Genomic DNA, 27731 nt, shown 5'->3' with positions numbered 1-27731 from the left:
TGTTTATTACGAAAAAAATGAGATAAAGAAAATCTTCAAACTCGCAGTTGTTACATGTCTTTGTGTTGTTAAATTATCTTCTTTTTTTCCAAAGCTGGGAAATCCAGTAAAAAATCTTATTTATTTTATTTTCCTTACTTTAAAAAAAAAAAAAAAAATGGCGCTAATGTTGCGCTTTGAAGCACCTTTTGCGTGCTTGCGAAATGTGGAGAGTCCATGTCGAATTTAACGAGGTTTGCCCTCCGCAAATAATTCCCCCCGGACATTGCAGACAAATTAAACAGAAGCGTGTTTGTTGCTCGGTTGGTTTGGGCTCAGATTTGCTCATCTCCACAGCCCAGTAAGACGTGACTTAATCTCAGCAAACACCTATAATCCCACATTATTCTCACAGCGTCTAATAGTGCGCATGTTACGCCTGATAGTGAGATGCGTCTTTTTTTGGGAGGTGTGCGTGCTTTATTTTATCACTCACAGTCGTTCCGGTCTCCCGCTGTTGCTTTCTTTAGCTGTGCAAGTGCGACACCATGTGGTCAATCTGGGTACTGCAGCACAGGACATGTTGAAGCCCTTTTTTTTTTTTACAGAAGAGAAGCACTGTTATTAAATCATAAGCAAAACGAGCATGACCTGCTATTGAAGTGATTGATATTCCGTTTTTTAATAGATTTTTAATAGATTAAAGCACCAGTGTGTAACTTCTCTCTAAAACACCGCTAATGCTTCTCCACATCCATAATCTCATCCATAAAGAACCTTTAACTGCAGTAGGTCATTACAACTTTTAAAAAGTACATCAACAAGTGCCTAATAATAATAATAATAATAATAATAATAATAATAATAATGATGAAAATAACTAGCAATTCAATTATTTTGCTCGTACATGTCATTCCCACACCTCAAAGTATTAGCTGTAACTATTTGAGACAAAAACTATGCCATATACAACACCACAAACAATCTCAAAGTGCCTTTAACAGAATTATTAAAGCACCAGGGTGTAACTCTCTCTAAAGCACTGCTAATGCAGGACGACTCCACATCCATAATCTAATATTATTCTTATTATAATAATGAAAATAACTAGCAATACAATTATTTTAGTCGTACCTGTCGTTCCCACACCTCAAAGTATTAGCTTTAACTATTTGAAATTTTAAAAAATAAGGGTTTTTTTGTCATCTCAGGTGCATAAAATCTAAAAAAGGTGCACTATGCACTAGGTATTTGCTTCTCTTTGAAATAAGACAAAAACTATGCCATATACGACACCACAAACAATCACAAAGTGCCTTTAACAGAATTATTAAAGCACCAGTGTGTAACTTCTCTCCAAAGCACTGCTAATGCTTCTAAGACGACTCCACATCCATAATCTAAAGCAGTTGCAAACTCAGTTGGGCCACATTTTCAAACCAAGAACCTTTAACTGTACTTTAAAAAAAAGTACACCAAAAAGTGCATTATTAATATTCACAATAATAATAATGAAAATATTGAAAATAACTAGCAATGCAATTATTTTGGTCATACCTGTCATTCCCACACCTCTAAGTATTAGCTGTAACTATTTGAAATTTAAAAAAAAGGCATGTTTTTGTAATCTCAGGTGCATAAAATCAAAAAAGGTGCACAATATTATATAAAGTATTTGTTTGTCTTTGAAATAAGACAATAATTATGCCATATACGACCCCTCAATCTCAAAGTGCATTTAACAGAATACAGAACTAACACTGCTATAAAACCTATCAAATCATTGTAGGAATCTTAAGGGGCAGTGAAGGCACAGGCTGGGCCATTATGAAGTTGGTTATGTGCCGCATGAGGTCCACGCGCCGCCACTTGACTCTCTCTTCAACAATCAACATTTGATTCTCAGTCACTGCCTCGCTCATGTTTCAGAGAACCCGCGTTAACATAACCTTTAACCTTAAGATCGCTCTCATTTCAGAGACCCTAGGTGAACTCCTTAACCTAAAAGTTGTCTTCCAAAGCCATATTCATACATCAGAAAACCAGGGAAGTCTTGTGTGAACTCAATTTAACGGACATTTGTAAGTTTAAAAGTTACAAACTGCAGCTTTATATTCTCTATACTCAATTGCAAAGGATTAAAACTTTAAGATTTGATATGACTTATATTCTGGCATTAATAAGTTGGGAGTTTTTAGATCAAGTACAATCAAAACTATAGAGGACTAAAATCGCAGCCTTTGCATTTTGTATAATGTCAAAATTCTCCATAAAGTTCTCCAATGTCTGAAAATGAGTTCAAATCCAATTTTACATTGAATCCAATGTAATAGCAGTGTCTTTCATTGCAGTCTAACCATGTATTTGGGGTATGAGGGAGTTTGAACCGGAGTTTGTGAACGCTGTCGCAACACGAGCAGGAATTCCACTTCCCTCTCCTCACATTGTGTTGTGTTGTTGATATTGTGAGGTGGAAACTGCGAGGAGGGAACAAAGCGGGCCCATCTCTCCTGGGCCGCTGTGACCTTGGGTCCCTGACAGATACAAAAGCGTCCGAGCAGGGCAAGCATTCCTCACCAGCAGGTAAACAGAGGCTCCGCTAATCCCCCCGGGGTCCCTCAGTCTGCCGCGGCTCAACCACGGCTTTCACAAACGTTGACATTCGCAAACACGGAAGAGTCTGGCGGCGCTCTGGAAAACACAACTCAAGCCATTGCTGAAATAGTTCTGGAAGAGGCGGCGCTCGGTTTGTTTTTACGAGTAACATTTAGAGGGAGAATCCCTGAGGATTTGATCACTTTCTCTGCTATTTAACTTTTAAAAAAACAGACTAGGAGAGTTTAGATGTAGGATTTAGTCGTTGAACTTAACTAAAGCAACTCCAGTCGTCTTGAAATCCTGAAAAAACGACGACCTGGACAACTGAGAATTGGACAAACTGAAAGACATGATGGAAAGTGACATTTCTAGATGTGTTAACCCCAACACAAGCATGATGGGAAATCTATACTTGGACGTTGCTCAAAGCATCACAAACACTAAAATTCAGATCGATATCCACACACACCAATTTTACCCCATCAGAGAGTGATGTTTTTATGCTGCTTTCAGCATTACGCTAACAATTCAAAGTTCTGACGACAGCAAAGAGAAAAACAACAAATATTCACTGACTTGATGAGGTCGACGGCAAAAGCCAAGTCTCCAAACAAATAACCGGACCATTCCAGCTGTTACCATAAGTTTGGAAGTCATTTGGTAATTCAAAAATATGGTCCCATTAATCTTGTAATGTTCTTTCTTACCATTATTTCTCTTGCATCTGAAAATAATCCATAAACAAAAGTCTGAGCCATAGTGCGTTCATTCAAAAAAAGTTTATTTTCCTTTTCTTTCTGGCATGAAATTCAACAAATTCCACTCAAAAACTGAGTTAAATTCACTTTGCCTTGTTTCCAAAAAAAGTTTACAGTGTCAGTACTTCCAAAGTACTTCATGGTACAGTGTGACAGATTATGTCAAAAGCTTTACATCAAAGTTCCAACAAGTTTGGATCTTTCAGTCATCATTTTTTTTGGTGCACCCTAGTGTTCAAGATGGGAAGGGGGGGGGGGGCAGGGAAACCCCAGTGAAGTGTCTTTTTCAGCATCCAACCAAACAATGAAAATTCAAGAAGCCCGGGATGACCTTTGGTGCAGTGAAAGCCATAAAGTGGCTTTAGAGTTTAAGTGAAACCCGGATGTCGTCACAGAGGTGGAAACCTTCAGCCACAGGGCTAACAAACATTGGTAATCCAGGCAGGCCAACCTGCTTGATACAGAAGTCTTAAGTTTGTTCATCAACAACAACAACAACATCATCATATGCATCAGGGAAAAGATGAAGAACTGTAAAAGGAAAGTTGCAAGAGGTGGTGATGACAGGAAAAGCAGAAATGGGGAGGAAGGGGGGTGGGGGGTGACATGGTGGCTAGTGAGGGGAAGGAAGTTAAAATTAAAGTCTTCATCCAAAGGCTGCTCTGCTGTAAAAAAACAAACAAACAACCACAGCGTGCAAGTGAGTTAAAGCAGTGAAATCGCAGTAAATGGCTCGTCCCACAAGTACGCTGCTGGAAATTAACGCGTTAATCTAAGAGAGGTTGTCGGTTTTGAAGATGATACAAAACCATTATCCAAACAAAACACCCGTGCGGTTACGACCATACCAGAGGTTTCACATCATCCATTTATACCACTCATGTTATCAATACTTTGGACTGCAGTAACACAGCTTTTCACCGATTGTTCTAAAAAAGACACAACTGTAGGTTAATTTGACAACACAACGTCACATTGTGCTGGTAAATAAAATGATAATATCTGACGTATCTGACGAGACATAATTGTAACTTTAAATGTTTAGAATAAACATTTAATACATCAGATAAAAACATGTTTAAATACCAGCAGAAAACCATTGTATTTAAGTTAAGGTCAAAATGACTGTCAGTGATCACATGAGCGATATAGCATGGAGCTAGTTTTTAGCACATCAACAAAACACAACTAGATTCATCATCACATTTAAAACAAATGAATAAAAGTCAAATGGTATTTGATGGTTTGAAGTCAAACAAAAGCTGCTTTGAAGCTGGAAAAAAAGGTTTATCATTTAAAAATGTCAAACTTGTAACTACCTTTGCTTTGTTGATTTGCTATAAACATGTCAAACCTGTGGTACAGGCTCTTAATTTTGCAACTACACCCAACTGATGACTGCTGCTCTGGATGTGGACCTGGAGGAAAGGGGAAAAAATGAAGTAGTTATTGAATCAGCACCTCAGCAAGTCTGCACAATCACCTGTTGGAGAAAAAAAAACTTAGATATCAGTATTGAGTAGATCTTGTGTTGCACATTTGACCGAGTCATCAGAAGCAATAACAAACACGGCAGCACAATTAAAGCTTTGTACCCATTAGACCGATGAGACTTTGTGGATTAAACGTCTCATTACCCTTCAGGAACAATGAAATACGGCTCATTAAATAGACTATTTTCTTTTTTTTTTCCACAGGTGGAAAAGTGAGCACCATTTTCCTCCAGGAAAAACTACAGAGGAAAAGATAAGTGAGGTAGATTTAAATACCTTAAAATTAAAGGTACAAATAGATCCAATATGAATCTGTTGTCGCGCTACAAGACCAGATGTCTTATAATAATAGGATCACTATGGAGCGGCATTGCCGTTACGTTATCAAATCCACAGGATTTACCACAACATTAAAGTTCAACAACATGAACATATACACATTGCCAAGAGAACAAAAAAACTGCATAAATTAATAAAACAAAGATTAAAAACATGAAGAAATCAGAAGTGTACAACATACAAAACACGTAAAAAAGTCAACACAACCTTTAAATTTCACAAGGAGTTAAAAAAAAGGGAAGTTACTTCAGATCATTCGTAGAGTCCAGTGATGTTTACTGCTAAGAATCACTGCGTGCAACTTGTTTTCAACCTAAATGGACGAATTGGTTCAAGAAATGTGTTAAATTAAAAGGGGAATACCACTAAAAAACAACCATGTAAGGGGTCATGATGAACGAGTATGATGTCATCCAGATGCACAGCCAGAGGGGTCAGGATGTTGATACTTAAATAAAATCATTTAAAAAAAGGATTCTGAACGTGTTAACCAGCCAATTACAGTATATGGAATAGCATGTTAGTTAGCACCAAGCCGATTCCTACATCTTTCCCATGCCGGGGGAGGAGGGGGCTGCACATTTGTGTGACACCAAGGTCAAATTGACAGAATTCAGTGGCATTCCCCTTCATCTTTAGCCAAATTTGCTCTACTGTTTAAAAGAATAATAAGCGTTGTGCACTGATTCTTAATTGCTTTTAAAAGTACATATATGATATGTTGCAAAGGGAATACCCAGGAGGCTATAGATGATACCCCCTGTATTTTTTTTATATAAATAAAAATAATTTTAAAAAAGGTACTCGATTGTAAAAGGCACCAGACACATGGACATGACACAAAACCACACATCTTTGGGCTAAAGTTTGACCAGCTAAACATACCTGCGTGTTCACGGTATATTGGCCATGTTTTTATTTACTCGTTTTTTTTCCCTTCAACTTTGTCGTCAAACGTCTCAAACACAAATGTGGTCCAGTCACTTTGGCTCCAAATTCAAAACCAAACCAAAAAAAAAACACTTGTAAAAACTTAATGCTTGGACACGTGAGCATATACTTACATATAAAACATTTAATTGAGAGTACAATATGAGTGTAGAGTAACTAAAAAGAAACAAAAAAAAAACAGGATAGATGTAGAGTTCAGCTCCTGCTCTATGTATGTACATGGTCACTATGTGGATAATGGTTGCCCCCACACCTTTATATGTACACATTTCACTCAGTTACCAGTAAACAAGGATGAAGGTTATATGACGGTTTTAAAAAATATGTTTTCAGTTTTTACAACTCTTTGAAAATGTGTCGTGATATGAAGGAAAAAAATAGAATTACGGGAAAAGCAAATGAGCCAAATTTGCGATATCTTAATGATCTAAACTGGCGTTGAAACGTTGAAGAGAGGGATTACAATAATCCGTATTGTTCTTCAGAGGGCAGAATCTACAATGAACACATATGCTATTATAAGGGGAATTAATCGTGACGTGTTTCTATTACTTTTCTGCTTTACTGGAAAACAACTCCATTCGTCGATCAGCGTGAAGCATTTTTGTCCAAATTGCTCTTCCAGCTACATTTTAATTCTACTGATAAAGGCGTCAAATTATTAACCCGACAGATTCAGAACAGTTGATGTAAAGAATAATCAAAACGTGACAAAACTCTGTCTATTGAACCAAATATTAAATTCCAAAAATAATCATTTGACGTTTGTAATCATAAAAATCCTCACACATACAAATACACAGTCCCAAAAACACACTCGGCACAAACCAGAAAGCTCCAACCAGCTCACTAATCAGCCATACGACTAAAACACGCACACCCAAAAAGTCATTTTACAAAATACAGTTCAACGTTAACAGTTAAAAGACTATGAAGAGAAAATGTTCGAGTTGACTTCCTTTAACCGGCTAAGTCGTGTGAACTATTCGTCTTCTCAGGAACCAGCGAGGGAATTTAACGCACCACAAGATTTACACGTTGATAAATCCCAATCCAAAACTAACTGGAAACACATCTTCGTCTTCACATCCAGCGCTAATTTAATTTTAGCCACTGTAACCATGTGTCCCTCAATTCAATCATACATATACTAATGAGCCAGTACACAATCTCTCCACTAGGTGGTGCAATTCACCCAAAAACTGCGTCTCTCTACCTGAAACCTTTGGTGCTGCGGTTGGGAAAACATCAAGCTCCAAAAGTGATGAAATACTGCCATCTACAGGAGGGAAGAAACACTGCTAGGGAAATGAAGGCTGACCACAGGCTATTACTACAACGATTTCCAGCAAGTAAATCAACCGCGGAGCCACGGGTAAAAATAATAAAAAATAATCTGCATTTCTTACATTAGTATTATTACGTTTTTGTGTAGCATTTTGTTCTTCTGAACCTGACAGAGGAGGGGAGCAACCATTATCGCATGATGTATTCTACTAAGTGTCCGTTTAAGTTGCACAATAAGGATCTTCACAAACTACAGGATCAACTGTCCAGTGTCTCTCCAGTGCCCTTTTACAATAATGGACAGATAGTACACAGGTACGCTCAGAGCGAAAAGTCTTTGTGTTCCACGTTGATAAGATACGAAGGATGAACGACGCTCCTGTGCAGACGTTGATTGGGAGTGACACCCCAAAGGCCAGAGGAAATATTCCTATGCCGAGTACAGGAGGCCGTGCACGAGAAGAGCCCACGTCGAGGAGGGGGGGAAGTGTTGTCTTGAAACAGGGGGGGGGCCTGTTGTGCTCCTCATCCATCAATCAGCGACACATCAATGTGGGACAAATCAATCATGTGCCTGTGTGATAATGGTGATAATAACGTTTGAACCATCGCCTCAGATTCTGAGATACTCAAATCTGTGCAGAAACTGTAAGAACCTAGTGCTACGTGTTATCTCTAAACTGGCACGTGTGTATACAGTGGATGAAAATAAGGGGGGGGGGGGTATCGATTACCTGTGGAAGCTCATTTGAAAATTTGCTGCGTGCTCTGGACTGGAAAACTTGGCAACTGCTTTCCTCTGCTGGGGCATCATATTAAACATCTGCAATAGACGGGGGGGAAACGAGAGGAGAACACATGTAATACAACTCTTATACACAAGAGGGAGTGAGGGTGGTGAAGGAAAATTGAGACACTCATTCACTACCTAATCACTACAACAGGGGGCGCTATGAGATCACACTAACCAAACTTTATTTTCGCCAGTCTGGTGGCTACAAATTAATCACTAGATACTGAGTCAAAACATGATAACTACATGTAGTTTTAGCTATGACATTACAGTAATTAACTATACGTTAGAGCTTTATCCTAAGCAGAGAATTATGTTAGTCAGAACTCTAAACTTTAACTATATTAGTTGACAAACTTAAAAATGTCAGTTACCAACCTGTATGGGGCCGATGGATCGGAGAAGGTTCCTCAGCTGAGCTTCAGTTGTGGATGAAGAGAGTCCCTCGATGGACACAGTGCAGCGTTGGCTCTCGGCAAGTCTCGGGCTCTGTCTGGTGGACACCGGACGACCACGACCAATCGCGCCACCCCCTCTACCTCGGCCCGACACGACAACCTACACCAACCAACGCCAAGGTGTGAAGGAAAATTGCCGTCATGAAAGGGACAAATAAAAAAAACACGGGGGTATGGAGAAAAGCGAGGCGAGGGGGTGGGGGGATAGCGACTCCTTTAACAGGCATGTTGATGATTTAATCCTGTGTTCAAACATGTGAGGAGTCTTTTTATCGTTTCTCAGCGCACATTCAATTTCTTTTGAAAGGCTGCGATTTCCTCTGACGCATCTCAGACACGGCACACTTTCACATGATTGACTTATATTTGTACATTAAAGAACAATATCACAGCATGATGCATGGCATATCTTTATATGAGCTTATGAGTGAGAGGTACATTTCTTTAGCTGCAGAGGGAGAGGAGGCGGAGGGAGATATCCTAGAAGGAGGAGGTAGAGTGTGTGTGTGTGTGTGTGTGTGTGTTTGTTGGGGGTGGGGGAAACATACAGGGAGAGGAGCCATGCAAGCGTTATGGTGGCAGCCTTACCCTGTCAGCATCAGTGAGTGTGGTAAGTGTGACAGCAGCCTGGTGGTGACAGGCGTGCAAAGAGGCCAGGGGACCTTGTGTAGCCCTGTGTGTTACACTGCTTTCAGCTTGTCAATACTCCTGCACCTGGCATACTGTCCTGTCTTATTACCACCACTGCTCGACTGGCACGTCGACTCGATGCCAGGGAAGCACCGGTGGCACAGGACAACTTTACCCAAGACATTTTTGGCTTCTTTCATATGAGAACTGCCATTACCCTACACTCTGCATGCTTCATATATATATATTTCAGATGAAAGGATTGCATGGATGCCCATTTATGACATACCCTGTTTTGCTGTGGGTTGCCCATGCCCTCTTGGCAAGCCTGCGGCGTTCCGCCCGGTCCCTGTAGCTGCTGTCCTGTCATGGTAACCTTCCTCTGGACACCCTGATTCACAGCAGCTGGAGCACAGGTGCCTTGTTGCTGCACTGGGACACTGCTGGGCACAGGTCCCTTCCCAGTCTGGATGATAATGGAGACAGTAGCGATTAAAAACTCTATAAACTCCCGCTAGCATGAAAGAAAATGTCAAGTTTTATGAACAAAATGGGACCACGTCTGCAAAGCAAAGTGAAAATGTGCCATCATTGGAAGTGGATCCCTATCACACAGGCTGTGGGGAATAAAGATCAGCCCAACAAGGTGATGTTCTCATTATCAAATAAAGTCACAGCTCAACTCTGTTGACATGCGGGGAGGAACTGAAGGTCGTCTCTTCCCTGACTCTGCGGAGAGATGTGACAGATCAATACAGGGGGAGAAAAGAGGCGATATCTCTGACCTGTCCCCAGTTGAGAGTAAATGGATTAATCCCTCCTATAGAAATCACGGCTCCTGATTGCACCCGTCAAATGCTAAGCTGCATTACACTGGAACGACAGCAGCTCGATGCGTACCCCATCCCCCCTTACTCACCCCCCCTTCTACCAAGCTTTTGTGTCTTGCGCTGCATTGTATTATCCCTGATGAAAATATAATTTGCCTCTTATCTGTGTGCCTAAGCCATACAAATCCAAATCCTCAAAAGTGGCAACTTTCTTACACAGGTATTATGTTGCTCCCCCCCTTCAACCAAGAAAGATTAATTACAAAGCTCTTGGATTGGCATTCTTTTGTTGCCATGCACCTGAGAGATGGGCTGATGGAAAAAAAAAAGCAACTGAGGGATGACGCAGGAAGAGAGAGAGCAAGAAAAAATAAAGAAGAGAGGAGATAACATTGTAAAGCTCCCATTGATGACAGCAGTACAATGTGGAAGAGGGAGCATCTCGAGAACCTTATTTTCACTGAGGCTACAGGCCTTCGCTGTGTCCTTATGTTTCCATCCCACTCCCCCTTTTTTCCAGTGCATCAGATAACTCTGCACAGGTTTCCATTAAGGCACTGACACCCAGTTATCTTCATCTGCAGCCAGCCTGCGATTTTGGCTCTGTGGCTTGATCCTCTGGGATGGGAGTCGGAAAGAGGCTTATTTCAAATACTATCACATCCCACCAACATGTCTCATCAGTGACAAGTATGAATGTTTAACATGCACGCTTTTGTGGTTTTTCAATAAAGATTAATGTGTAATTAAGGCCACAGCAGTATCAAGTGGGTATAAAATAGAAGGTAAATCTGGACTTTGTCGGTGTGACTGTCAGTCTTATTTTATCCTTTCCAGGGCTTCTGTCTTTTTTTTTTGAAGAATACTCTGTGCCCTTAAAAAAGGGGATACCAACCTTTAAGAGTAGTGACGGGTGTCCCCATGTCTACAGATAAATGTCATAGCGCTCCGTCGTTCCACAGTGAAGGGTATGTTAAGGCATTGTGGCTTAAATACCAGGTACCACAGCTTAAGAGAGGAAACTCTTAACAGATCAATTTTTGCCAAAATGACACAGACATCATCTTGTCATCCTCATAGGTTAGATATCTTTTAGATTACAAAATAGATGGTGGGAGGGCAGTGGCATTTAAACCATTTCATTTCAAAACTATTAAGTTTCCCCAGTGAGTTAGTGTCACTTGTAGAAGAGAAGATAAATGCCGAACCAAAACAAGAAAGGAGTGTGGAATGACAATAAAACGACATGCTCACCGCTCCTGAAAGTTTGAAGACTCTGACTTTTTGCGGCACCGGCTGACTGTCGATACCAGAGTTCTTGGCTCGCTGCATCACAGTTCTTTTAGCTCCAGGTTTAGGTTCTTGACTCTGAACCGGAGCTTGACCAGGGCCCGTTAAAGGAATTACAGTTATGTTCTTTTGGACCTGAGTGATAGGTCTGTTTATGTTCTGCACAGCACTTGTCCTTTGTTGTTGTTGTTGTTGCTGCAGCTGATTTTGTTGTGGACCTTGCCCTGGTATGGGTAAAAGTGGAGCGCCACCTTTCACCATCTGCAGGCGTGTTTTGACATTGGGACGTGGTGGAACAGTCTGAGCAGCACCATTAGGAGGGATGGGGGTGTCTTGATTTGGATTCTTTAATGACTGGTTTAAGGACTGTTGGGGTCTCTGAGGAAATGGTCTTTGCTGTTGTGGCTGTAACTGCTGCTGCTGCTGCTGCTGTTTAAATTCTGGCTGCTGCTGCTGCTGCTGTACAGGGTGTGGTGTTTGCTGATTTGGCGGCGCAGGATGAATCGGCGAAGTGGGGCCTTGGCTTTGAGTGTTGGGTGCCTGGGAATTAAGTCTATCCAGCAGCTCCTTCTTTCTGACGCCGGCTTGCATTTGCCGTCGCATCTCCTTCCTCTTCAGGATCTCCTCTCTCATACGCTTTTGCTCCTCGATCTTGAGACGGTACTGCCGAGTCTCCTCGTCCTCATTAGGATCCTGTAGCACAAAAACACAAGCTGACAATATCACTGCGTGTGTTTCCACTTGTCCCTGAGCCACTCTGAACCACATTACGTGGCCTAACACTCAAATGCAATTAAAGGCAAAACCCAAGAGAAAGATGCAATTGTATTGATCTGCTCTTTTCAATGAAAGGAGAGTATTGTTGTTAACAACCTTATGATTGGGTTTTAATAAGTGGGGAGTAATCCTCAGCACACTGATAAGCTCAGTTGATCTTACAATTTCAGAGTCTGTGAATTTAACAGGAAATAGGACAACGACCTTTACAAATAAACAGTTGTGTATTACATAAATAAAGGCAATTTGTTACGATTTCTTTATTTAAATATAAAACTGACCCGTGGTTCCATGCTGGATGGTGTGCTTGGGATTTCCTTGCGAACCACTGCTCTGCCCACTCCCCCGGGCTGCAATTTAGTCTTGGCAACAACTTGGCCTCTTCCTCTGCCATGGTCAGTCACTGGCTGAATGTTCTGTCCGGGACGCACCCCCTGTGTTGCCTTGGCAACAGGCCTGGCGGTGGGGGAGGAGAGCGGGTGGGCAGTGTTCATACTTGTGTTGCCAGGTGCTACGGGAAGCTCCCGTAGGTTGCTGTTGCGCGGTTGCATTTGCTTGGAGAGGGGCGTGTTCTGAAGAGGCAGAATGTAAACAATTCAAGTTGAGTTTATCATTTTAATATACATTTATTGTGTCAGTTTTCCAGAGAGTAAGAGTAAGGAATTATTTTTTTTAGATTACAGATGTGCTCTTATGTGATTTGAATGAACTACTCTAACCAACTGCAATTTCCTGTAAAGGATTAATAATAAGTAATAAGAGTGTAAGATAAGTGTCCTATCTTTCCATCTATGGTTGCGATAGAGTAATATATACAAATTGAATGAGACTGATATAAATCAAACAGTGAGATTGCTTTTCAGTTTGCGTTAAAAAAAAGAAAGAAAAGAAGCTAATAAATTAATATGGAAATATCTCACCATCCTCTGCTTGTTGGACATGATGCGCTGTTGGGGGTTCTGAGGACGGGGAGTCATCTGCCTGGGGCTGCCGTGCCCCTGCTGTTGATGGAAAGGATTCTGGCCATGGTGCATCATGGGGCGAGGCTCACCGATATTTAGCTGTTGCTGCTGATGATGATGATGATGATGATGATGGGGCAACTCCTGCCTGTGATGTTGCTGATGGTGGTGCATGGGCTGATGGGGTGACAGTGAATCGTGATGTGGAAGCTGCGAAACGGGGGGACCGTGCATCAGACCCTGAAATAACAAAAAAGATAAAAGTACAACATGAGTAACGTGCAGAATTGATTAATCTATAATCTGTCATCGTACTGGAACATTTGCCAGCTTCTCCCAAACCTCAAAATGGTGTTCTTAAGTTGAATTCTTTCCACCAACCAAATGTAATAAAATTTAATGATTTCTTTGTTATATGGCGCAAATAAGCCAGACAATATTCACACTTAAGAAGCTCACAACTCACAAAAAACACACACACTAATAAGAATGATTTTCAAAGCAATTGATTCATTTAGTAATCTATTAATAATCGATTCATCACTGCAGCCCTAGTTTGAAATGACCGTCCAATACTTTATTATCCAGTTGACAAAGCTTCTACTCATATTTTCTTCTTAAGATACAGCCTTTGCAGTCACTACCTTCTGTATATAATTAACCTGCATCCTCGTGTATCCACATGTTTGACTGCAACAGCGATCCAGTCAGTAGAGGGAGCTCGTGTGCGCCTGAGATGCCAAACAGACACGAGTCTTTTTTTCTGTAATGCTTCAGTAGTAGTGAATATGATAACTACTGAAGCTTATTCATGTGTACAGTACTCTAGTCATCACTCTTGCACACAGCCATATTAATAATCTGTAAAAGAATTCATACATTCCTTGCATGGGAATTGTAAGTCAGGTTCTTTTAGAAATCTGTCAAATGCAAGAGAAAATACAAAAAAAAGGAAAGAAAATGCAATTACACAGAGCATGCAAATAAAAGAAAGAGAGACGGCAACCTTTTGTTGTATAACATACAGTCACAACTACACAGAACATTTTAGTTCGAAAAATCACTTACTCTTAGTCGTACCTGCATCCCAAACTGAACTTGTGGTGGGGGAAAAAGGTTCCCCTGCTGACCAAACGGCTGACGAGGGCTCATGAAGGGTCTGGGCTGGTTAGGGGGGCCGTCTTGTTGATTCATGCCCATCATCCCTTGGTGACCCTGGTGGGGCGGGTGGTTGGGTCTTGAGGGTTCTCTTGAAAACAGACCTAGCGGGCCCTGGCCTGGCTGATTAAAACCTGGACCTGGTGGTCCAAAGCCCATGTGACCTGGTCCAGGCAGCTGCTGCTGCTGGTGGATGTTGCTGTTGATCAGAGGGCTGGGGCCTGGGTGATCGAACATGTGCGGCCCTGGAAAACGTGTCGACTCTGCGCGCTCTGTGGAAGACCAAACAGTGCAACAGAGATGTAAGTTTCGTGCCCTGTGAGCCAATTTCAAAACATCAGTACCTCCCTTTCCAGATGTATCATGTTTGGGAAAGGGAATGAAGAAAGACAACTCTATCAAGATGAAATGGTAAACAACCAAGTGGCTTGTATTTACTCATGCATTGATACTGTGAATGAAAATTCTCAAATATATACATTAAATACATGTTTCAACTTTCCAGGGCTCATTCAGATGTATATATACACATGCATTTAACATGAGTGCAGCTAATAGAGCAGCAGGAGAACGCTAGCAGCATCCCCTGTAGATATACTGCCAGCGCCAATGTCAAGTTGGGTTAAACATTATGATAAGAGGGCTTTGTAAGCCTTGTTATGTGTGGGTGTGTGAGACTCACCCGGCATAAAGAGGGGCTCCCTGTCCGGGGGTCCTTGAGGTGGCTGATTCCTATAGGGCTCCATGTGATGATGGGGCCGATGGGGTTGACCAAAATTATCAGGCATGTGCTGCTGGAAGTCTCCCGGTCCCTGAGAAAACAGAAAACTCATAAATTATAGGACATATTGGGGACTCAATAATCCCAAACAAATTAAACAAATGAAGAATGGGAATTTGCTGTGGAGTATTGCACTGAGCAGGATGCGTTTGTAATTGAAGGGCCAGGATCATTAAAAAGACACACAGAAACCCTTTAGCATGAATTTGTGAGCATAAGCCTCACTCTACCAAGAAGGGGTTGCATAGGTGACAGCTTTCACTGCAAGCACCTTACTCCTCATCTACCGTCAAAGAAAAACTAGATAACAAGCCTTTAATCCCTCTTTGGAGTTCGAATCGCTCTCATAACTGTCTCTTTATTCTTTCAAACATCCATCTCTGTTGAAACATTAACCTGCTATTCAACACGTGGCACTTCCACAAATGGGCTGCTTGCCTCCTCCAAGCCTATTGTAAATTACTTAAGATGCTATCAAGGCTTAATCCATCTTTATTCTGCTGCTGTGTGGCGGTATTTAAGAGAAGGTGTGAGAGAGCTTGAAGGCCAAAGTCCTAAAAACTTGCTTAACAGAAAGTTAATCAAGGGAGCTTACTAAGACAGAGGGATCTCAATGGGGGTGCAATCATACTCCTCGAAAAGGTCAAACAGACAGGTTTGCACAATGAGGACTCTAGTGTCCATATAATACCTCTGAAATAACACGGCTCATCCCCTCACTTCTAATCCTTAAAAAAAAAAAGCCTGCAGAGTGCTTAACATGTAACTGATGCTAGGAAAGCTCTCAGCAGTGACAGGACAACCAAGACAAATATAATAGAGGAGGGCAGTTGTCACATATTCACAGTCAGAACATTGTTCCCCGAGTTCCATATTAAAAGCTACACAGACCTCAGGCGGTCTCTTTGTTTTCAGAATCAGTAGCCTAGATGAAACTGTTCAAGGAGGCGTTAACAAATCGCCACTCAGAAAGAATTTAATTACAAAGGGCACAATAAGACATTAATAATGAGCAAATAAGGTATTGAACACTAGAAATGACAGCTGAAGATTTCCCCCAACTAGCGTAGTTGCTGGCACCTCTGTTTCATGGTTAAACTGAATGCCATTATCTAAACGGATTAAATATTTAAATACCTTTAAGTGGCAGTGAAATTAATATTTAAAACCAGGCTCCACAAGCAAAAATTTAATGCATCAGTACTAGAGGCAATGTCCCCCCATTTGCCTGGTCTTTTAACAATTAAATTTGATGGGATGATAATGTATGATAATCATGAGTAATCAGGTGCCCACTGGTAAATGGAATGTTGCCGCCTGGTATGTCACCTGCATTTCAAATTGTGTCCTTGGCAACAACAGCCTAAATGCAACTGACAGCTGGGGAATCCAACACTATGTTACTCATCAGCCAGTAGCCTTCCAACTCCACGTTCTACTGTGGGATAAGAGCCAAAACAACTCCCTGCTACCATGCTATCAATATCTAATATTATCGCAGACCTCGGGGAAGATGGATAATATGTTACTGACAATGAAGGATGGAAGAGGTAATTAAAAATAAAAAAAAATGACAAAAGGATTGACTCCAGCGTGAAAGTCTGGTTCATTTGGCAACAAGGTTGTGAATCCACATGAATGCAATTGGACGCAGCAATTTTGCTCTGGCTTATTTGCATAAATCCATATAAAATGTACTTTCCAGGAAAGTGTCAGTCAGTACCAGGAGCACCTGATGCCTGGGCATCATTAACTAGAAGGACGGAGTAACTTCAGGCACTTTGGCGAACTTGCTGGCCATTTCCCTCAATACAGTAATTACTTTAAAGGCATTTCTGTCATCTCTCGGATGGATTCTTTGCGAGTGAAATAAAGGACCTTTTCTTACAGGAAATAACCAACTTAAGATTCCCCTTTCTCTGACATGAAATTCAGCCTTCACAATATATAGTGTAAAGAGGCAGGCGGCTCACGACCCAACCATATCAAACCCACCACGATGTTTCATTAATTCAAACACTGTTCAAAAAAGACCTCCATGCCTTTGGGACACGAACTTGTGGAAAGTGAATTTTAACTGGCAATATATCCGGGTTTCACAATTCTATTATGTGCCAAGCTGGCTAGTCTGAGCCCCGGCTCATCCATGAAGAGTTGCTAACTAAGTCGCGCCACTGCAGCTCCGACCTCCAAAAGTCTACTGCCTAAAGCCACTATCATGCATTTCCAGTTGTGCAGCCATATCAATGTTTACAGATTTGCTTTAACAGTATTTGGTCAGGGAAGGACAGTCTAATTGCTGTAGAGATATTAGCCTCACAAAATAGAATGCTAAATGTGTGGACAGGGCGAGAAAGTGAGGCAAAAGGGAAAGAGAGGAGCAGCTGCTACTCACGGGGAACCTCTGAGGACCCACAGCAGGTCTGGGTTGGCTCTGAGCAGGAGGCATCAAGGGCACTGCAATGAGAGAGAGAGCAACAGAATGAGGGGTGGTGGGAGGAGGGAGAAGAGAAATGAAAATGAGGGGTAGTAGGTAGAGAGGGGGTAACAGTGGAGAGGGAAGAGATCATTAGACATTCTCCATGCTATGTCTTCAATATCTCAGAGTTGCTCCTCATATCTTTCAACAGCTGAGCACAGAAAACAAAGCTCAAAGAAACAGTAAACGCCTTAAGAATGATGCCAAAAACAACAAATAAAAAAATAATAAGATATATGCTGTTCGATACCATCTGGCACAGTGACTGAAATTCCGCATTGCTGGCATGCTGCTTCAAAATAAGGGTTACTGTAATTGTGTGTGAGCACCCACAACTGGAAAACATTCCATTTAATAAATATATAAGCAGCCATAGACATATATACAGACACTCACACACATTTAATCATGACCAGAGGCAATCCCTGATCTTCCAAAACATGTCTTACTCTCAGGAGTCAAACCCACACCCCCACATATACACACACACACACGCATGCTTTACTAACAAAATTTCAATCTTGGCCTGGACAGACAGTCCAGATAAACCCATCTCAAGGAACGAAATGGTGATGCCGCCAGGAAAAAAATGAGGATAAGCCCATTACTGCCTGAGAGAGCTATTCACTTGTCATTCAACCAAGCGACAAAATGACATTCTAATCTAGACACCTTTTGGGACAGTGAAAGGATAACTGCCAAAACAGCATTATACACTTCAACTGAGGACCTCACTGATAAATTAAGGAAGGACAATTTTGGGGGAAAAAAATTATTGGAGATTATGAATCTTTTCAATTTTCTCTTCATGTCGACCGAGCATTTGCGGTAAATGACAATGACATCAACTTTTCATAGCAAGTGCTTGGAAACATTACCTTGAGACAGAACGGCGGTGCACAATTAATCATTCTTTCATTCCATAATTGCAATTCACACACCCTTTGAATGTAATGTTTCAGTTAGCAGAATTCTGTCATGTTTGCTTTTGCAGGTAAATGTGCTGCATCAAACCAAACGCTCCCCTTTTCTGCCAAAATAATTACAACAAATGACACAACTGTGGTACACAACGCGTCTCGAGCTACACACAAGCAGCGTGTGGTGTGAAGACGTAAAAACACAGTTAGTGCGTTTGTCATCATGAAAAAAAGAAAAACAAAGGCGTCAAATAGATTATGATGTCACTTTTTTTTTTTTTTCTTGTTACTGGCATATTGTTGGTTGCACAACAGTCGGTGTGGTTTGGGAGGTATAAATAAACAAACACGCTTCAGTTCCTGTTTGAAGCCTCATGGGTTCATTCAGAGACTTCAAAGCCTCAAAAAGGTTGTAGAGACAGTTGGCTACCAAAAAACGGGGTTCTGCTCTGAGATTTGCAGCACTCTAGTTAGATCTGAGATCACAGTTTATCATTTACATATGTAAAAATTATAATTAGGTGTTTACGTTATTAAATAAATCACCTCACTATTGCATAAAATAGATTGTGGCGACTACAAAAAAAAGTCAATTGTGTTAAAAAGAAGAAGAAAGGCATTTTGAGCAATGGTTAATTAAGGTACCTTGTACAGAGGAGGATGTGGGACCTCTGAAATGGGGGTTAATGTGGATGTTTTTAGGCTGTGGAGGTTGCTGGTGATGCTGGGGGAAGTTGGGCGGCGGGGGGCTCATCATTCTCGGTGGTGGCTCCATCTGGGGGCGCAACGACGGGGAGCGGTGACTCATGTGTGGGGGAATGAGCGGCTGAAGGGGCTGCTGGGCCAGTGGGCGGCCAAGATCCTGGAAAGGAGGAGGGCCTCTTGGACGCGAAGGGTGGTGCTGCTGGGACTGCAGGTGCTGCTGATGAGGCTGATGAGGAGGAGGCATTCGGGAGGATTGCTGCTAATTGGAAGGAGATAGGGAAACGGGAGAGGAGGGGAAAAACCAAAACAACCTGTCAAAACACATTTCTTTCTGGAAAGATTTTGATATCATAGCTTGCAGCCATGCAATGACATGCCAACAAGTCAATTCAACAGCAAAACTGAAGATGGTATTCTAAAGCGATTTAGTTCAGTGTCCCCTAAAGATTAAAAGTGCATGTTTTCTTTATTTAGTAAATTATATAGTGATATAAAACTGAAGGTTATCTTGGGAACACAAGTTTTAAAGTGAGCTACAGCCATTATAAAATATATAAAACAGGCAGTCATACCAATTTCTACAATTTAAATATATGTAGCTACAACTGATAAATGTGGTTATGGAATCAATTTGAAAAACTTAAATATAACCTGAAAGAGTGAAGAACTGAAGAGAAATGTCATGCAGCCCTGGGAGGAATTGTTCGGACACAATAGTACTGTAGGTTTGTAGTGTATTCATTCATATAAAATCCTGTTTTGTGCAACTTTTACATAACATTGACATACTAAAAAGGGCATAGCTTTATTCAGAGTTCAAATCAATATTTTGTAAATACTGAAAATAGTGTCTTTCATGGTTAAAGTTGACGAATGTGAAGATCATCTTCAATGGTTTGTTTTCATTGAAGTAACACAGACCTAAGGCTTTTTTGAAAGGTCTTGCATGAATTGTTGAGACCTGTAAATCGAGGGATTAAATGCATGAAGTGATTTCAAATAATAAAAGATTACAAGAAGCTAAATCCAGGGCAAAGAACAAATTCAATTTGTATAATGCCGCCTAAACGGACTACTGCCAGATGCTTTGCTATAATCCATATATCAACACTGATCCAGGGAGGCAGAGAGTTTTGACTTTTGTCATGTGTAAACGAAGTGGAGACAGTGATGAGATCGGCAGTGCACGAAACGCATTCCAAGTAAAAAGCCGTCCAGCCTTGTTGTAAATGTCATGAACACAAGAGGTTAAAAAGTAAAGCTATTCTGAATATTCTAAATCTTTAAAAGCCTCTTGTTCAGCACCAAGCTCTGCATTATTGTGTGTGTAGCCAAACAGATAATAAATTTAATATTGTTCAAGTGTATGAGTTTACTGCGGTTTACCTGCATCCCCATGTTTCCCATTAAAGGGATCCGATTGTCATTCATTCTTCCGCGGTGTCCTCCTCTAAAATCTCCCATGCCAAAGCCTGGGAAGCCTCCTCTTCCTCTGCCTCCTCTTCCTCCGCCACCTATTCTCCCCCCTCGTCCGCCATAACGATTCTGTCTCTTTTGCCTTTCTTGTTCCTCAAAGTCCCTCAGATCTTGCTTGGCTTTCTCCGATAGTTCTGATGGCACATAGCACAGAAAAACAAAGCACTTCGATTTACAATCTAGTAACACTATCCTGGGTATGAAAACATCATCAATGGATCAAATCAATTATGGCCAGGACGTAACATTACTACCTAGTGTTTCAGGGATGTTTCTGCGATTACTGCCTGCATCAGCCAAGCGCACAACAACGCCATCCTTTCTCTCAGATTTGAACCGCAGGCGACCGGACTCTTCATCCTCCTCATCTTCTTCATCCGATTCCTCCTTTGTGTCTTCTTCAGGCAAAGCTTCCTTTTCAACCTGAAGACATCGCAAAAAGGGTTACAACTAAAACTGTGGCCATTTAATCCGTAGTTGTGAGAAATAATTTTAACTGTAATTTTGTTAATATAAAGATAGATTTGGTTTCAGCTCCTAAAATAAGAGCATCTACTCTTGTATGATATGAAACCAAATGGCTGGATCTTCAAATCAGGTGTTATTTGAGAAACTGCAGTAAACGAAAGACATAATTTACCAATATACTATCAATTTTCAAAAATGTTCTTTGAATGTACATAATTAGTCTGGGGAAAACGAACACTAAACATGAAACTCAAATATCCGGACGACCCATCTTCATACACTGGGCTACAACCATCGGTAATGTATTGGCAGATAAAGGAAAAGCATGAGATAGCCGTCTGTTAAACATATGATGATGCATTCAGTCTACAGTAACAAAACCCTTTTTTTGTTTTGTGGAGGGTGTTCACGAACCTCTGAATCAAAAACCTGCGAGGTCTCTGCAGCGTCTTCCTCTTCCTGCTGCTCTTCTCCCCCCATCGGCACATCCTCCTCCTCTTCCTCCTCGGGGGCCACCCCCTGTTGGATTCCATGTTCATCATCATAGGAGGTTTGATCTTCATTATCCTTTAAAGATCACATGGATGATACATATTGATATGTAAAGCAATGACAAGGCACAGATAAGGATCAGAAATGACCAGCTTCATTTCTGCCATTGCTGAACCACAATCTCGTAAGTGTGTTTCTGTTGAAGCTGACATCTATTTCTAAGAAGCAATTCTGATACAATACATAAGCATATGGAATATGTCATGAAAAAACATGTGAAGAAATGAGAACAGATGTTTTGAGTGGCTAAAACAAATATCACTGGCATTAATGATGATTTTTAATATCTATGAGGAGACAAAGAGAAACGTTAAGATGGAAATCATAAAAAATATATAGCATATAAACAAACATTGAAACATTACGGAGAGGATTTGGGGGAGGCATTGTGTAAGCACACCCCCCCCCTCCCAACCAAATTACCATAACAGTGGGAGCAAGGCTTCATTACTATTCCAGACAGCATTTGAAATTCAATGAGATGTAAATGTTTGACATGATATACAGAAATTCAGGCACAGATAAAAACACTCCTCCCCGCTTCAATGATGGTGAAAATATCATAGACTTGACTCCTCGCAAATCACTTGGTTATTGGCCGCATGGCGAGTTCATGACTCCATGCCAAAAACACTGCACAGATGCAAACATTCGCGGAGATGACAAATCACCCCACCCTCCCTCCGAACTCATAACACAATTTCTGTTCACGCCAAAAGACAATTCCCTCATATAAACATCAACACATACGCAGAAAAACACTGCACAGCTGATATAGCAGTTACGAGTTTTTCAAACATACTATCTGCTTAACAGAGTCTGACGCAAATACATTGCTAAATAAGGTCAGACTGTAGGTCACACAATGGTGTTTGGTGTTGCGCTCCATTAACCTGAAAAACAGCTGCACATATTAATGTGGAAAAGAAAAAAAAACATTCAGTGAACCTGATAGATGGACAGACTGCCCCAGGGGAACTCAACAGCTTAATCCTTTAAACTGTTCCAGAACTCAGTCACTACGGTGATGAACAAAATGTCAAGGCCAGGCAGTTTTGTGACCTTGTTAACAGTTCGACATAATACAAATGCACATCTGCACCTGCAAAACTCAAAATAGACATCCACTTGTGTTGTGCATTCTCCGTAAGAAGGTCAACGTCTTATCTTTGTTTGGAGCAAGGAGGGAGGCTAATATATCTCTGTCAGGTGACAAACACCATCACACCTTGGTAAATGGACCATAATGGACATTTGCACATGGATCTCATCTTATCTTTGATCCTGAGTCTGGGCTAAGAGGGAAGGGAAGCGAATAAAAGGGAAAACTCACATCAATCATTAGAAAACTGTATGGGGTGTCCCCGGGAAGGTCAATAATCTTTTCACCTGCATGAGACTTTATCAGATCCATTCTAAAGCCCGAGATAAAAGCCCCCCACATTAACCTACGTCGATTGGCAGCACATCTCCTCAACACAAAAGCAGCTTCTTACTCCCCAAAAGATACAGGGCCCAAGGTCACAATGGCACGGGGATTTAGAGGCGACAGCAGAGAATTACTTCACACCAAACAAGCTGTCAACACAAACTTTGTCAGCAAGATGGAGAAATTAACTGGCAGGAAGTGATAATGAATCTGATCCTCCCCTTCCCCCACCAAAAAAACCGCCAGCCTACATCTCCTTCTCCTGAATAGATTTTCAGTCCTGACTGTCTCTTTAGTGAGACAAGAACACTGACACTATCTCTTGGCTGCAATAGAGTTGAAGAGAAATAGAAGTGGGAGGATGTGCGCGTGCGAGAGCGTGTGCGCGTGCTTGTGAATGGATCTCAAGGCTTTTACATGTGAAGAGGCAAGTGTGAACACTCACTTGAAATTCACCATCTAATGGTTCATTGATTTGGATGTCTATCACTCCATCCTGGTAGCCATCTTCACCCTCGGCAAGCTCTCCTGTGTAATCCATCTGGTCTCCGGGCATCTCTGCATTGTCATCATGCCCATATTCCTCAGCGTAGTGCTCCTGCTGGTACCCCTCCTCCTCGACATCACCTTCTTCGTAGACCTCTGCACCCAGGTTCACGCCATCATCTGTGTAGTTTGCTTCCTGCACGTAGGTTGCGCCCAAGCTGTATGTGGCATTGAGGCTCACATCCTGGCCACTAAATAAAAACAAACATTCACGGAACAACCGTAAGGTGTGATGGGAACATGTGCAAGATGTTGTATTTATCAAAAGTCTGAATGTGACCAAAAACATTAATTATGGTTCCACTCCAATTATAAGAGAGCCACTGTTGGGCTATTGTTCAAGTGTAAAGGTAGGGCACACTAAATACTTGACATTTCTACTTAAACCTGTAGAAGCTGTTTTTTTCTGGCTATGTTCCAATAAGTGATTAAAAAAACAATTACACTGTGATCATTAAAGCACTGTGAAAGCAACAAATCTTATGATTACTAAAGACCTTTGTACTGTACTGTACATAACCCTGTCATCAGCTTACCTCATATTTACATCATCCTCGTCGTCACTCTGCAAAAGGTCATCATTCAACTCTTCATCTGATGCTTCAGAGGGCTTTGGAAATAAAAATATAGAAACAGTATCTTTAAATATTGTGTTCCACTTTTTATATTGTGTTTGAAGTGTGTGGGGGCAGTGCACCACCTCCAACCCCAAAGGATGCTTTATTCCCATGTGGTGAATGCAATCTGGGCAGGTCAACAGTTCTTTTTTTTGTCCACTGTACTTCCTCCAGGTTCACATCAACACTTCCCCCTGTGGAGGAGCCACCTGCTACAAACCCACTGCTCACTTTTTTACTTAACGTTGCATCAACAAACAGTAAAATGCAATACTGTTCATGTTACTTTCAAAATCCTGCTGGTAAACACACACGCACACAAAAAGAGAGATTCAACAGGGATGTTGTTTGATCTTACCTTTTTACCCGAGAACCAATCATCTTCCAACAGCTCTTCTTCCAAATCACTTGAAAAAGAAAACCAATCGCAGGTTAGATTACTTTTTCCAAATTACTGAATGCTGCTTTATACTCTCTGGCCCCATCTTGATTTTAACAACTACAGCAGGTTGTGAATTACAGAATATAACACTCTTCCTGTGGTCATGAGAACACGAGAAAAATGATTTACCTCTGGAGATCGTCTTCACCTCTCCTCCTGCGTGACCGCTCAGCACCAGGTTTATCATATTCATCAAAGTCATCATCTGAAACAGAAGAATCGTTTTGCTTGAAGATTCATACAAAAGTACTGGGCTACAGTATTACTATTTGACATCAAATACTTAAAAACAAGTACACAAATACCATAGTCAGCAACATGATAAGTTGTACAAACAAGTTAAGTTCTCATCACCGCCACGACCATGACATTTTAGCGACTGATAAAGCCAACACAGCAACAAAAAATGCCTCTGCGTCATATGCTCTTATTTTGTAGGTTTTCTAAACCTTGCATTAACTAGCATTTTGGAATAGTTGTGCTACCACAAAGAAGCACAACTCAAGGGAGAAAAAAACCGATCGTAACAAAACATCAAATCCAGCATGGGCCTGGTCACTTCAACAAAGCTGATGGTTGAGCAATTGTAAGAATCTTTAAGAGAATCTGTAAGAAATTTTCCACAGGTTACTTGGTTCTAGGCAGTTATTAGGCAAGTATTTATTGTGGACTTGGACATTGCAATCTGACCTGATATAGCAGGAAAAACAAGTGTGTTACTGTCCTAACAAGGCTTACAACAAGCATATGCACCCACACACACCTGAGCTATTATATAAATTGCAGCCAGTCACTTATACGCATCTCCTGCTGAAATACACGGAAAATCTATGCATGACAAAAACAAGCGGACTTTATGCAAACAGGAAGCAAAAACACAGGCTATACAATGATGAGGCCAAAACCACTGCAAACACTGTAACAAAGGCCAATCGGAGGCCACTTATCAAGTTGTCTTCTTCTGTGTGCTTATTGTGCAATTTTACACAGTGCCTACTACAGTGTCGGAGAGCAATGGCATCACCTGCATAGTGGAGAATGTGGCTTGTGTAAATATGAACCCAATTATTTTGTGAGCAGTGTGAACACACCTGCAGAGGAGATGGCACATATGTTTCAGCCATGACAGTGTGACAGAGAGCCCTGCATGCACAATACCAGAATACTGAGACCAAAGTAGCTAAAGCAAATTCAGATGTTATTTTTAGTTTTTATACCTGCATATCCCCTGCTGTGACATGTCAGAGAGTCTTGTCTGGGAAATAAGTATAACATGAAGTCAGTGATTTGGCCAGGATTCAATCTAGAAATATCTGTTGGTCTAATATTTAACATTTTAATATTTAACCCTTTCCAATTTTAGAACATGCCACAACAATATCCAGGCAGGCAACAACCAGCAAATAGACTAGTGTACATTTCTATAAAAAACACTACATTATGTAAAGGACATTTAATAATGACACACTACTTTGCCCAAAGCTTTAAACTGCAGCAGACTCTCACTAAAACATGAAAAATGCAACCTCTGTAACCACCTTCTGTTAACTTTGAAAAATCAATACTGTGCAGAGCCAAATTACTGCCACAATCAACACACAGAGCCCTTTAGGCACCAGTTCTTCATCTTCAATGTTGACATTGATTTTTTCAATCTGCCACGCATGAAAAAGACATCCAATATATTATGATCAATTAGCATAGCCATTTAGTAGGCAATACATATGCAAGTCTGAGAACATTGATCTTTCTTATGGAGTAGACTGAATGTAAATCTCATAACATTTAAATCTAGACAATTTGTTTAACATAGATACTGAATGTCTTCAAGATAGTTCTGTCTCTAAGCTTACAAGTGCCTGACGTTTATTTAATGGTTTAATATTGCAACCATTGCCATAATTACACATTTATTGCAAGATTCAAATACTAGAAAATAACACTGGGAAACAACAAGGTTCAGGGGATGGAATGTAATAATTATAAACGTAGATAACGATTTGCCATTATTTACATCTGTGCATATGTTTTTACGTATTTGACATTGTGCATAGTGCATGTGACTGTAAGTAGCTTTGCTAGTACATATCAAATCAAACATGGAATAAAAACACCACACATTCCTGGCCATGCATTTAGTCGCCAAGGCGTCAAGGACAGTATTTCATAAATCACCAAAAAGCACTTAACAAAAACACCAGCTTTTGCCAAGAACTGCTCATTCTTGTGCGGGTCAAGGTTAGCAGGCTACATTTTGAAACCATAATTAAATTTTTTAAAGTGTATAATACTTCACATTTTATATCAAGTGTAGCATACATATGACAACCACGACGCTCAGATTATCCCTTTTCCACCGACAGAATAGCAAATTAGCTACTATTCACAAACGCAGGTGCTAACAACCACAAACTACAAATATGGGATCAATAACTGTTGTCGTTAGGCAGCTGTTATGCCCTAAATTGACAAGAATGTAGCGCGAATGTATGAGTGTGAGGTAGATTAATACATTTAAGTTAAGTTAAAGCCTAAATCAACTGGTTGCGTTAAACGTTAGTATAAAGCTAACGCTATTAGCTAAACATGGCCGAGGTCTGATGTGCGGCCTTTTGTTACTGCACCAGTGTTTGTTTACTTGTAACGATGGAAAGAGGCTGTTAACCAACTATGCGTAAACATACGCCCTGTGTGTTATGTATTATTTATGGGAAAGGCAAAGCATAACAATGTGGCCTATAATCACAACACCAGTGTTTTCATCCACTGTTCGCGGCTAACGCTAGCTACCAATGCTAACCACAGAGCTAATAGTAGCATTGTCGAGCAAAAGCCGCTTGTCGGTACTCACCCTGAGCGTTGGATGACATGGTGCAATGCGCGTACCGCTCGGAGTCTCACTATACAGATGATGCTTGCATTGAATCTGTACTATTTCAGCGGCGGGGCCCAGTCCAAGCGTTTATCCGATTGACCGAACAGGCAGCGTCTACGCGACAGACATATTTCCCTT

The 27731-nt window shown here is 41.0% G+C and overlaps 1 protein-coding gene across 4 annotated transcripts; it reads right to left on the bottom strand.

The window, feature by feature from the left end:
- Positions 1-3372: 3372 nt before the first annotated feature.
- rbm33a (RNA binding motif protein 33a) lies at positions 3373-27731 on the bottom strand. Of its 4 annotated transcripts, none has more exons than XM_083901577.1 (19): positions 27570-27731; positions 24848-24923; positions 24635-24683; positions 24196-24269; positions 23559-23850; positions 21547-21699; positions 20919-21087; positions 20575-20798; positions 19129-19447; positions 17480-17541; positions 14986-15115; positions 14214-14575; positions 13104-13385; positions 12465-12755; positions 11371-12099; positions 9576-9752; positions 8577-8756; positions 8140-8228; positions 3373-7979 (listed from the first exon to the last, which is right to left on the bottom strand). In XM_083901577.1, the coding sequence occupies exons 1-19, from the start codon at positions 27586-27588 to the stop codon at positions 7931-7933; spliced, it is 3726 nt and encodes a 1241-aa protein (XP_083757703.1). In that variant the 5' UTR covers positions 27589-27731; the 3' UTR covers positions 3373-7930. The 4 variants fall into 4 exon arrangements, with proteins under 4 accessions (XP_083757703.1, XP_083757705.1, XP_083757704.1 ...); XM_083901579.1 differs by having other exon boundaries at positions 14226-14575; XM_083901578.1 differs by having other exon boundaries at positions 19129-19444.

Source organism: Microchirus variegatus (assembly GCF_963457635.1).
Source record: "Microchirus variegatus genome assembly, chromosome: 15".
NCBI lineage: Eukaryota > Metazoa > Chordata > Actinopteri > Pleuronectiformes > Soleidae > Microchirus > Microchirus variegatus.
Note: the sequence above shows the minus strand (reverse complement) of the source record. Positions and strands in the feature narration are given on the sequence as shown.

What these genes read in the sequence shown, in the direction of transcription:
- rbm33a (XM_083901577.1), bottom strand. An exon ending in AAACATCCCTGAAACACTAG is followed by an intron (nt 20,799 to 20,918) that starts GTAGTAATGTTA and finishes ATGTGCCATCAG; the next exon opens with AACTATCGGAGAAAGCCAAG. An exon ending in CATCCAGCATGGAACCACGG is followed by an intron (nt 12,100 to 12,464) that starts GTCAGTTTTATA and finishes TTTGTGCTACAG; the next exon opens with GATCCTAATGAGGACGAGGA.